Raw genomic sequence first — 12957 nt, forward strand, 5'->3', positions numbered from 1 at the left:
CCAGGTGTGTCCTTTACACAAAAAGCAGGACAGTCCAACCTGGCCAGTTACTGCTCTGTCTGTCTACTCTCAATCTCAGTAAAGTCATAGACGGGGTCACCAACGGCGCTAACGAATAGCATTTGCTTAGCAATAACCTTTTCACTGATGCTCAGTTTCGGTTCCGCCTGGGTCACACAGCTCCTGACCTCATTACAGCCTTGGTTCAAACATGGACAAAGAAGCTCAACCCCAAGGTGAGGGGAGAGTGACTGGCCATTACTTCAAGGCAGCATTTAATAGAATATGGCATCAAAGCCTAGCAAAACTGGAGTCAATAGGAATTAGGGGGAAAGCTCTACTGGTTGGAGTCATAACTAGCATAAAAGAACATAACAGCGCAGTACAGGCCCTTCGGCCCTCGATGTTGCGGCGACCTGTGAAACCACTCTAAAGCCCATCTACACTATTCCCTTATCATCCATATAGTTATCCAATGACCATTTGAATGCCCTTAGTGTTGGCGAGTCCACTACTGTTGCAGGCAGGGCATTCCACGCCCTTACTCGTCTCTGAGTAAAGAACTTACCTCTGACATCTGTCCTATATCTATCTCCCCTCAATTTAAAGCTATGTCCCCTCGTGCTGGACATCACCATCCGAGGAAAAGGCTCTTGATGTCCACCCTATCTAATCCTCTGATCATCTTGTATGCCTCAATTAAGTCACCTCTTAACCTTCTTTTCTCTAAAGGAAACAGCCTCAAGTCCCTCAGCCTTCCCTCATAAGATATTCCCTCCATACCAGGCAACATCCTGGTAAATCTCATCTGCACCCTTTCCGATGCTTCCACATCCTTCCTATAATGCGTCGACCAGAACTGTACGCAATACTCCAATGCGGCCACACCAGAGTTTGGTACAGCTGCAACATGACCTCATGGCTCCGAAACTCAATCCCTCTGCCAATAAAAGCTAACACACCGTACGCCTTCTTAACAACCCTATCAACCTGGGTGGCAACTTTCAGGGATCTATGTCCATGGACACCGAGATCTCACTGCTCATCCACACTACCAAGAATCTTACCATTAGCCCAGTACTCTGTCTTCCAGTTATTCCTTCCAAAATGAATCAGCTCACACCTTTCTGCATTAAACTCCATTTGCCACCTCTCAGCCCACCTCTGCAGCTTATCTATGTCCCTCTGTAACTTGCAACATCCTTCCGCACTGTCCAGAACTCCACCGACTTTAGTGTCGTCTGCAAATTTACTCAGCCATCCTTCTACGCCCTCCTCCAGGTCATTTATAAAAATGACAAATAGCAGTGGCCCCAAAACAGATCCTTGTGGTACACCACTAGTAACTGGACTCCAGGCTGAACATTTCCCATCAATCACCACCCTTTGTCTTCTTCCAGCTAGCCAATCTCTGATCCAAACTGCTAAATCACCCTGAATCCCAAGCCTCCGTATTTTCTGTAATAGCCTACCGTGGGGAACCTTATCAAGCGCTTTACTGAAATCCATAAACACCACATCAACTGCTTTACCCTCTTCCACCTGTTTGGTCACCTTCTCAAAGAACTCAATAAGGTTTGTGAGGCACGATCTACCCTTCACAAAACCATGTTGACTATCTCTAATCAAATTGTTCCTTTCCAGATGATTATACATCCTATCTCTTATAAACCTTTCCAAGACTTTGCCCACAACAGAAGTAAGGCTCACTGGTCTATAGTTACCGGGGTTGTCTCTACTCCCCTTCTTGAACAAGGGGACAACATTTGCTATCCTCCAGTCATCTGGCACTATTCCTGTAGACAATGATGACATAAAGATCAAAGCCAAAGGCTCAGCAATCTCCTCCCTAGCTTTCCAGAGAATCCTAGGATAAATCCCATCAGGCCCAGGGGACTTATCTATTTTCACACTTTCCAGAATCGCTAACACCTCCTCCTTATGAACCTCAAGCCGTTCTAGTCTAGTAACCGGTATCTCAGTATTCTCCTCGACAACATTGTCTTTTTCCTGTGTGAATACTGATAAAAAATAATCATTTAGCACCTCTCCTATCTCCTCGGACTCCACGCACAACGTCCCACTACTGTCCTTGACTGGCCCTACTCTTACCCTCGTCATTCTTTTATTCCTGACATATCTATAGAAAGTTTTAGGGTTATCCTTGATCCTACCTGCCAAAGACTTCTCCTGTCCCCTCCTGGTTCCTCTTAGTTCTCTCTTTAGGTTCTTCCTAGCTAACTTGTAACTCTAGAGCGCCCTAACTGAACCTCCTTGTCTCATCTTTACATAAGCCTCCTTCTTCCTCTTGACAAGTGTTTCAACTACTTTAGTAAACCACGGTTCCCTCACTCGAACACTTCCTCCCTGCCTGACAGGTACATACTTATCAAGGACACGCAGTAGCTGTTCCTTGAACAAGCTCCACATTTCAATTGTACCCATCCCCTGCAGTTTCCCTCCCCATGTGATGCATCCTAAGTCTTGCCTCATCGCATCATAGTTGCCTTTCCCCCAGATATAACTCTTGCCCTGCGGTATATACCTATCCCTTTCCATCACTAAAGTAAACGTAATCGAATTGTGGTCACTATCACCAAAGTGCTCACCTACCTCCAAATCTTACACCTGTCCTGGTTTATTACCCAGTACCAAATCCAATATGGCCTCTCCTCTCGTTGGCCTATCTACATACTGTGTCAGGAAACCCTCCTGGACACATTGGACAAAAACAGACCCATCTAAAGTACTCTAATTCCAAATATTGACTGGAAACGTTCTAGTTAAAGTCCCCCATAACAACTACCCTGTTACTTTCGCTCCGATTCAGAATCATCTTTGCAATCCTTTCCTCTACATCTCTGGAACTTTTCGGAGGCGTATAGAAAACCCCTAACAGGATGACCTCCCCTTTCCTGTTTCTAACCTCAGCCCATACTACCTCAGTAGACGAGTCCTCATCAAACGTCCTTTCTGCCACCGTAATACTGTCCTTGACTAACAATGCCACCCCTCCCCCTCTTTTACCACCTTCCCTGAGCTTATTGAAATATCTAAACCCCGGCACCTGCAACAACCATTCCTGTCCCTGCTCTATCCATGTCTCCGAAATGGCCACAACATCGGAGTCCCAGGTACCAACCCATGCCGCAAGTTCACCCACCTTATTCCGGATGCTCCTGGCATTGAAGTAGACCCACTTTAAACCACCTTCCTGCCTGCCGCGGTACACTCCTGCAACTTTAAAACCGTACTCTATGACCTCACTACTCTCAACTTCCTGTATACTGGAGCTACAATTCAGGTTCCCAATCCCCTGCTGAACTCGTTTAAACCCTCCTGAAGAGCATTAGCAAATCCCCCCCCCCCCCCCGGATATTGATACCCCTGTGGTCCAGGTGTAGACCATCCCGTTTGTCGAGGTCCCACCTACCCCAGAATGAGCCCCAATTATCCAGGAGTCTGAAACCCTCCTGCACCATTCCTGTAGCCATGTGTTCAACTGCTCTCCCCCTATTCCTCGTCTCGCTAGCACGTGGCATGGGTAAGAACCCAGAGATAATAACTCTGTTTGTCCTGGATCTAAGTTTCCACCCTAGCTCCCTGAATTCCTGCCTTACATCCCTATCCTTTTTCCTACCTATGTCGTTGGTGCCTATGTGGACCATGACTTGGGGCTGCTCCCTCTTAAGCATCCCGAAAGCACGATCCGAGACATTGTGGACCATGGCACCTGGGAGGCAACACACCAACCGCGGGTCTCTCTCGTTACCACAGAATCTCCTATCTATCCCCCCAACTATGGAGTCTCCAATGACTCATGCTCTACTCTTTCCCCCCCCCCCCCCCTTCCCTTCTGAGCAACAGGGCCAGACTCTGTGCCAGAGACCTGTACCCCATGGCTTACCCCTGGTAAGTCGTGCCCCCCACCCCCCAGAACAATATCCAAAGTGGTATACTTGTTACGAAGGGGAACAACCACAGGTTTGTGCTGACTGCTTCCTCCCAGCCCCTCTCACCATCACCCATCTATCTTTATTCTTCGGAGTAACTACATCCCTGAAGCTTCTATCTATGACCACCTCTGCCTCCCGAATCATCCGAAGTTCATCCAGCTCCAGTTCCCTAACACGGTTTCTGAGGAGCTGGAGATGGGTGCACTTCCCACAGATGAAATCAGCAGGGACACTGACGGTGTCCCTCACCTCAAACATTCTGCAGGGGGAACATTTTACTGCCTTCCCAGCCATCCCCTCTAGATAAAACAAAGAAGCTGGTTGTGGTTGTTGGAGATCAGTCATCTCGGTCCCTGAACATCACTGCAGGAGTTCCTCAGGGTAGTGTCCAAGGCCCAACCATCTTCAGCTGCTTCACCAATGTTCTCCCTTCCATCATAAGGTCAAAAATGGGGATGTTCTCTTAACGTTCGGCACCAGTTGCGACTCAGACACTGAAGCAGTCCATGTACAAATGCAGCAAGACTGGACAATATGAAATGAAAATCGCTTATTGTCACGAGTAGGCTTCAATGAAGTTACTGTGAAAAGCCCCTAGTAGCCACATTCCAGCGCCTGTCCGGGGAGGCTGGTACGGGAATTGAATCGTGCTGCTGGCCTGCTTGGTCTGCTTGAAAAGCCACTGATTTAGCCCAGTGAGCTAAACCAGCCTATAGAATGCTATAGAAATGGAAGCTGTTACCATTAGTGCATTGTATTGTTTGTTCAGCTCTGTCTGCTACGAACACTTGCAACAATGAAAAGAGCAGCATTGTTATTCAGCGCTGAAACCATTATTGTCAGCCTCATTATTGTCAGTAAATGAGCACAGCAAAACCGGCTAAAGATGTTGTATTGGAAATACTCCACATATCAACATTTGGTGGAAACCATTTGGTCGAAAACTCCATTCTTGGGCTGACAAGTGGCAAGTAACATTTGCGCCACACTTCTAAGAGAGAATTAAACCATCGCCCATGACATTCAATGGCATTACCAACACTGAATTCCCCACTATCAACATTCCGGGTGCTACCATTGACCAGAAACTGAACTGGATTAGACCTATAAATACTGTGGCTACAAGAGCATATCAGAGGCTAGGAATCCTGCAGTGAGTAACTCTCCTCCTGACTCCCCAAAGCCAAATGGACTACTCCCCAGTTGTCTGGATCAGTGCAGCTCCAACAACACTCTAGAGACTCATCCAGGACAAAAGCACCTCACTTGATTTGCACCCGTTCCACAAACAAATATTCACTCACTCCATCGCAGACGCACAGTTGCAGCAGTGTGTACCAGCTACAAGATGCACTGCATGACCTCGAGCCTCCTTATGCAGCACCTTTCAAACCCACGACCATTAACATCTAGAAGGACAGGCTGCAGATATATGGAACACCACCACTTGGAAATTCCCTTCCAAGCCACTTGCCATCCTGATCTGGAAATTTATCACTGTTCCTTCACTGTTGCTGGGTCAAAATCCTGGAATTCCCTCAATGACAGCACAGTGGGTACACTTGTACCACATGGACTGCAGTGGCTCTAGAAGGCAGCTCACCATCACGTTAAGAGCAACTATGGATGGACACGAAATGCTGGTCTAACTAGGAAAGCATCCTGTAAAAATGAAGTTTAAACAAAAATTCCATGATTTGAATGTTTTGTTTTGTTTAAAAACTGGTCCTGTGACTCTTTGTTCCTTCACGTTTTATTAAAACAAAATAAAAGTTAGTCTTTGAGCGAGGGTTCCATTCTGGGATCTTCCTGTCCAGTTATAACATCAACTGGTATTGTAACTATGTTTGGTTAACTGGTAAAATGACAGGTCGCTGTCACGTGGCCACAATTCCCATCATTGTGACATCTCAATTTCCTCAAAACACCATGAGCAGATGTACCTTCAGCAACCTCGGCTCCAAACTCTAGATTTCATTCCTTTTCACTTCTTTAAACTGTGTATCGCAGAAACCCTGAAGTTCCTATGCAGGCTGAGCTCAAGTCAGCCGTTCTTAAATTGCCATGCACCTGTACCTATTCAAAAATAATAGTATAAATGGTGGAATACTTAAATTAATGTGCTGCTTTGACCGCCACTGCTCCACTTTGCTCTCTTCTTAAAACCCACCCCTTTGGCCAAGCACGCTGTGTTGATTTCATTTCTTCTGTTTTAAAGATGGTTCCAGTGAATGCAAGTTATTGTACTTCAAAAAGCCATTGAATATAATTATTTATTTTGTTTCCTCTTAGGCAAGAGAATGCAAACTGTAAACTTATAGCTCTGACAATTCCGGTAAACAAACTGGTAAGCTTTTTGCTTCAATTTGTTAACTGCTTCTAAGAAATTTTTGTTTCTATTGCGCAGAACCCTAAATGTACTAGGTTTAAATTGTGGAAATGTATTCGGAAGAAATGTTTGTGTTTATGTTTGGCAAGTTGTGGTACAGTAAACTTGAGGTTTAATAGAAGCATTTACCTTCACTTGGCTACCATGTATGAGTATGACTATCTTTGATTATTTGTAGATGAGAAATCTCTTGGTGTATTCATTTCCCACAATGAAGTTACTATACTCTTTGGAAGTGGCAGATATTGCAGCTCTGGTTCAAACTGATGTTGGTCAGGTAGGAGACGATCAGAAATTATTCCGGGTGATGTGGAAATTTCTGTTAATTGTTTGATGTAAATCATATATCCATACTTTGCCTTTTGAGGCATTAAAGTAATTTCCTTACTGCTAAATGATTAAAATTCCTCATTAATAATAACATGAGAAAGAATAAAGGTGAGCTTATTCAAAAGGTGGCACGGCGGCACAGTGGTTAGCACTGCTGCCTCAAGGCACCGAGGACCCTTGTTTGATCCCGGCCCTGGGTCACCCCGTGTCTGCGTGGGTCTAACTCCCACAACCCAAAGATATGCATTGGCCACGCTAGATTTACCCTTAATTGAAAAAAAATAATTGTACTCTAAATTTTTTTTTTTTAAATGATTGTTCAGATGGGTGAAGATTTTATTTTATATATCGTGGTGTTGCCAATCAAAGAATAATTAGCATAGTTTTTGCAAATTGATTTGTTACACTTTTAAACATTTTGCAAAGTAATCTTGCAATGCTGTTTAGTTTTTTGTGATGATTTGTTTAGTAATGACACCCCATTCATACAGCTGCAAGATTACAGATTCATATTGGAATTAATTCATGTTGGCTAAATTGTTGTGGGCAGAAACTCAGTTTGTTCCTTCATTTGCCTCCCTGCCATTCCTCTCTTTAGGTGATAGAGCTGAGATCCAAGGTTTAGCGGTGTGGGATTCAGATCTCTATTTTGCCATTCCATGATTATGTTGGTGTTGAAATGCATTTTCAGAAATAAAATCAGTTTCATTATAGTTTTGATAACTCACTTGCACTGTTTCTGATATAGGACACAATCTATATTTTGGAAGGCGTTTCTGAAAATCAGAAAAGGTATTACAAATTTACCAGTAAAAGCATTAAAAGTCTTTCATATTGTGTTTATAATTATAAATTGACCAAATGTAGTTGCGTTGCAATTTTTAGTAGATTCAATACCATTTTTAAGAAAAATGCATTTACAGAACAAATCCAATTTTTCCATGTAGTTATTCTGTATTTTCGTAACTTACAGTTCATTTGATGGGGTCATTTCTACAATAGCCATGCGCTGCCTAACAGAAGCATTACCAGAAAACAGGTAAAGAGTAAACTCTACATGATAACACTTAATGCTGTGGGAAATCACTTCTGCACTGTAAATTCTATGAAATCTATATACTAATCCAACTGCACTGAACTTTAATTCCAGGTCTAAACAGACCTTTTTAATGGCTTCTTCCATTAGTGGTGACTAATTTGATGCTGCAGATGATCACCATTTTGCTATGAAGAATTTTTTTGTTTATGATACTTCCAATTTTCACTCATCCCTCACTTTTACACTATTCATCTGTAAGTCTTCTCTATCCTTTTGCTTCCAGGGGAGAAAGAGCGACAATTTAAAAGATCTTCCTTTCTTGGGCTCTCTATCCTTTCTGTTTTCAATTCCCTTCTCTCTCTCTCTGTTTTGTTTTTTTTCAAAGGTATTTATTCCAACCTGAGTGACCACAACAACTATCTAAAGTCTTTGCACCGTACACTTTTAGAAGGGCTCCAATCTCTTCCATCACATTTTTCATTCTCACTTGTAAATATACTGTGTGCGTGTATACTGTGCGTGTACCTTCTGCACCAGGCACAGGTGAAAATGACTCTTGTCTTTATCACTCTCATCCCCTGTTTCAATTTTACTGGCAGCCCAACTCTCCACAGTTCACAACAGCTTCAGCATTTGACAGCTCTTCCACACTCCTCTCTGCTTTTTGAAGTGTTCATTCCCTCTGTAATGCTCTGGTCCATATTTGTTCCATTCCAACTATAAAAGCTCAGGAGGCCATAAAAGGTAAATTCAAAATGCTTCATTTCAGCTTATAGTCCAAAGACACCGATCAGGACTATCGTCTGGGCCGGCTTTAATGGGCAATTTTCACGAGCACCCAGCTGATGAATGTCCACTCACTAGTGGGGGAGCTTGTATCCACAAACTCCACGGGGAAATCAATTGGGGTGTCCCCATTTTGTGGAGGGGGGGGGAGGGAGAAGGAGGTGAAGAGATTGTATCAGGGAGCACCTTTTCACGCCAAACGTCGAGGGGGCCTTCTTGGCTGTCCATCTCTCACCATACTGTCCTCAGAAATCACTGAGGATTCTGTGTCCATATCAGATACTGAGTCATCCATGGACTGGGCGCAGGTCCCTGGTGGGAAGTGCACCTTTGTTTAAGGATGGCAGACAGAGGGCTCCCTGCCTTTGAGGGTGGTCCACGTGCCTTGACTATGGTCCCTGGAATCCACTGAAATTGTGAGCATGGACTGCGTCACCAGGTGTAATCCTTCACTCATGCATACGATGATTATGATCTCTCTTCTGGAGGTCCTGATTCAATTCCACTTTCCTGCCAATGTTCAGGAGTGTCAAACTTAGGGATTGCCGGCCATCCCGCGCATGCGTGTGAGATCAAGCAGTGTGCAGGCCCGGAGCTGAGAAAGGTGGATCATCTCCTTCTGACATCTGTGCGCTGTCCAGGGCCAGTGTTTTTTAGCAAACGACCAAATCCTCCCTATGGAAGTGGCGGCTGAGAGGAGGTCACACGACCTATACGTTGACATCACGTGATCTGGGCACGAGAGAGATTCCTCCATTTTGCAGCTGCCAGCAATACTGGTATGAACTCCAGGGTCTCTGGTGAACAACCCATGAAGAAGAAGCTGAAAACAGGAACAAAGCAGCATAAAGAAGATTACTTGAGGTGTGGGTTTGTAAATTGTGCCACTGCAAAGCAGGATTCAAAGTTCATGTGTGTTAAATGCAGGGAAGCACTGCAACTGAAAATTTAAAACCCTCAAAACTTCAAAGATATTTGAAGGCTAAACATGGCGAGTAGAGGACAAACCTCTTAATTTTTTTCTACGGATGCAGTGAGATCTTAAATCATCAGCTGAAGTCATTATCAGAAATGTAACATTAAATAACGAAGCAAGTGTGATTGTGAGGAGCAAGCAGACTCACCTGTCACATTAGAAGTAAGTGAAAATGGTGGGTCGCAAAGGTTGGCCAGTTCATGGAGTTCGGTCAAACGATCACCCGTTGGTAAAAATGGGTTTCTGGCAAAAAAGTTTTGAAAAACACTGCTCCAGACCATTTGAAGATGGGTAATATGTGGTGGTTCGGATGTGTTTCACCCCATTAGTGCGTGTAAATCCTCGAAATTCCTCACTGGTAAATGGGGTACCTTTGTCTGTGATAAGCATCTCTGGAATTCCATAGGTGCTGAAGGACTGGTGCAACTTCTCTACGGTGATTGTGAAATGGTGGAAGGCGTCCAGTGCATGTCCATCCACTTTGGATGGGCATGTGTTCAGGAGCAGAAACGTTGACCCCAAGAAGTCGATGTGCAAAGGCACCCATGGGAAATCCCAGCCACTCACAATGTGAGTGAGGCTGATGAGAGCTTCTGGTTCTCCTGGCAAGCCTCACATTGTTGCACCATTTGCTCGTTGATGTTACTGTCGAAGCCTGGCCACCCCACTTGCCTCCCAGCGAGCATCTTCATCTCAGAAATCCCCAGTTGCCCCCTATGTGAGTCCTGCAAGATGCTTTGCTGAACTGGCTGTCGAATAACCACACTGGTTCCTCACAGGATGATGCCATCCTTCATGCTGAGCTCTCTGCTGTTTTGTCGCATGGGCCTGCAGCTACTCTGGGACTTTCCCTTGTAGTCTGCCATGTAGGGTGACATGGCACAGTTTTGCCAACATAGGGTCCCTTGGGATTCACATGGGGATTTGTGCAATGTCAGAATGGGGGCTGGCGAACGGTGTGTACGTTGTAGGCCATGGATCCTTGGGGCTCCTGAACTCCCTTTTCTATGTTCTTGAGGGAGAGCAACAGTTCAGTGGCCCTTTTTTTGATACAAGGCCAATTCCACTAACGGGTTCCTTTGGATTGCTGTAATGTTTATGCCACACACCAAATGATCTCTCAACATCTCAGGGAGGCATGAGCTGAAGTCACAATGCTCAAACTAACTTACGAAGGCGCGTCAGAAACTCCATAACCAATTCCCCAGAGGTTCGCCTGGCCGTATTGAAGTGATATCTGCATTATTACCAACAGCTCGTAATAGTCCGTGACAAGTTCCCTGAGTTCACTGCAGGTTCTCTAGTCCGTGACCGCCAGGTAGGTGAGACTCTTGATTTCCTGCAGGCAGTTGGGAGTACCTTTTGCCGGTCGTCTCCAACAATATTGTTTGCCTGGAGGAAATACCGGATCCGTTCAGTATACTGGGCCCAGCCTTCTAATCCTGCCTCTAGGCCTCTAGCCTTCCAAAAAGTGGCGTTTTTAAAGTCTCGCTGACTTCGTTCTTGTGCTGGGGAATTCTGGTGTGGTCAGGATGTCGAGAATCGCAGCCGTTGTTTTCCCCATTGCCAGTATAAAAGCTCACGGGGTCCGAGAAGGTATATTCAAAAGCAGTTTAATTCAATCACAAAAGTAAAGAGCGCAATGCGGCTTATAGTCCAAAGGTCTCAATTGGGACTAACGATGCTGCCGGCCTAAGTCCGGGCCAGCTTGTCTGAGTGATTTTCACGAGCTCCAGCTGATGGGCCTCCAGCCGCTCACGGGCTGGCTCTTATTCCGCGAGTCCCACAGGGAGATCGATTGGGGTATCAACCTATGATGCTTCTCCTCCATACAAACATTTGAGAGCAGAACCTGTCTTGTCTTCTTCCAGGCTGCTGATGAATAGGATGGTCCTGTTGTTGTCAGGGGAAGGGTTTGTTGGCATTTTGGATGGTAGATGCATTGGAACTTTGTGTTTCTGCATAGCATTGCACTAGTCCTGTTCACTTGTTTGACTACTTATGGAGTTGGCGGTCCCACGGTACATTTTTAATTTAAACCCAATTTCCTCGAGCTTTCTGTATTGCTCTGTCCCATTTTCTCACCCGTGCACTGATTTAACTAATAATCCACCCTATTTCCCTTCAGTTTCTCATATTTTTGATGGGTTGCCAGAAATTCTATCGCATCATCCGACAGGCATTGCATTGAGTTCCAAATTGTGTTTTTGATTGTTTTTTTTAATCTAGTCCCTCATCTTTTATCATTTGTTTTACTCTTCTGTTTTTCCCCCAGTTCTCATTGGTATAGTCTTGAAATTTTGGATGATATGTTTTTATCCCAGACCTTTTTCTTTTACGATTCATTTATGGGATGAGTGTTGCTGACTCTGCCAGCACTTATTACCCTTCCCTAATTGCCCTTCAGGAATTGCCTTCTTGAACCACTGAAGTCTCTGATATAGGTACACCCACAGTGCTGTTAGGAAGAGCATTCCAAGATTATTACAGTGGCAATGAAGGAATGCCGATTTTATTTCTAAGTCAGGGAGGTATGTAATTTGGAGGGGAACTCGCAGGCGCTGGTGTTCCCAGGCATCTGCTGCTCTGGTCCTTCTAGATGTTAGTGATCGTGCGTTTGGAAAATGCTGCCTGAGGAACCTTGGTGAGATCCTGCAATGCATCTTGTAGAATCTATACACTGTTGCCTCTGGTTGTCGGTGTTGGAGAGATTGAATGTTTGTCGAAGGGGTAACAACCAAGCGGGCTGCTTTGTCCTCTGGATGGTGTTGAGCTTGGGGCTGCACTCATCCAGGCAAATGGCGAATATAATAATAATAATCGCTTATTGTCACAAGTAGGCTTCAGTGAAGTTACTGTGAAAAGCTCCTAGTTGCCATATTCCGGCACCTGTTCGGGGAGGCCGGAACGGGAATTGAACCCGCGCTGCAGACCTCGTTCTGCATTACAAGCCAGCTGTTTGGCCCACTGTGCAAAACCAGCCCCTGGAATATTGCATTACACTCCTGACTTGTGCCTTGCAGATGGTGGACAGACTTTGGGGAGTCAGGAGATGAGTTACTCGGTGTAGGATCCTTAGCCTTTGACCTGCTCTGGTAGCCACAGTATTTATATGGCTAGCCCAGTTCAGTTTCTGATCAATTGTAACCCACAGGATGTTGATAGTGGGGGATTCAGTGTTGGTAATGTGATTGCATGTCAAGGTGTGATGGTTATCCTCTCTTGTAGGAGATGGCCATTGACTGGCACTTGTGTGGCACAAATGTTGAATGCCACTTGTCAGCCCAAGCCTGAATATGGTCCAAGCTTGCTGTATTTTGACACACACTGTTTCAGTATCCTGCTCTGCCCAAGACTGCAGGAAACTACAAAAGGTTGTGAATGTAGCCCAATCCATCACGCAAACCAGCTTCCCATCCATTGACTCTGTCTACAATTCCCGTTGCCTCAAAAAGGCAGCCAGGATAATTTAGGACTCCAC

At 45.0% G+C, this 12957-nt stretch overlaps 1 protein-coding gene across 2 annotated transcripts in view; it reads left to right on the top strand.

Moving 5' to 3' along the window:
- Positions 1-12957, top strand: part of kntc1 (kinetochore associated 1) — a 223963-nt gene that overhangs the window by 42941 nt on the left and 168065 nt on the right. For both annotated transcript variants that reach the window (XM_038790065.1, XM_038790073.1), the window contains exons 12-15: positions 6249-6303; positions 6524-6622; positions 7424-7467; positions 7649-7714. In XM_038790065.1, the coding sequence (XP_038645993.1) occupies positions 6249-6303; positions 6524-6622; positions 7424-7467; positions 7649-7714 (264 nt within the window). The remainder of the gene's footprint in view (positions 1-6248; positions 6304-6523; positions 6623-7423; positions 7468-7648; positions 7715-12957) is intronic.

The sequence above is a fragment of the Scyliorhinus canicula genome, chromosome 1 (genome assembly GCF_902713615.1).
Source record: "Scyliorhinus canicula chromosome 1, sScyCan1.1, whole genome shotgun sequence".
NCBI lineage: Eukaryota > Metazoa > Chordata > Chondrichthyes > Carcharhiniformes > Scyliorhinidae > Scyliorhinus > Scyliorhinus canicula.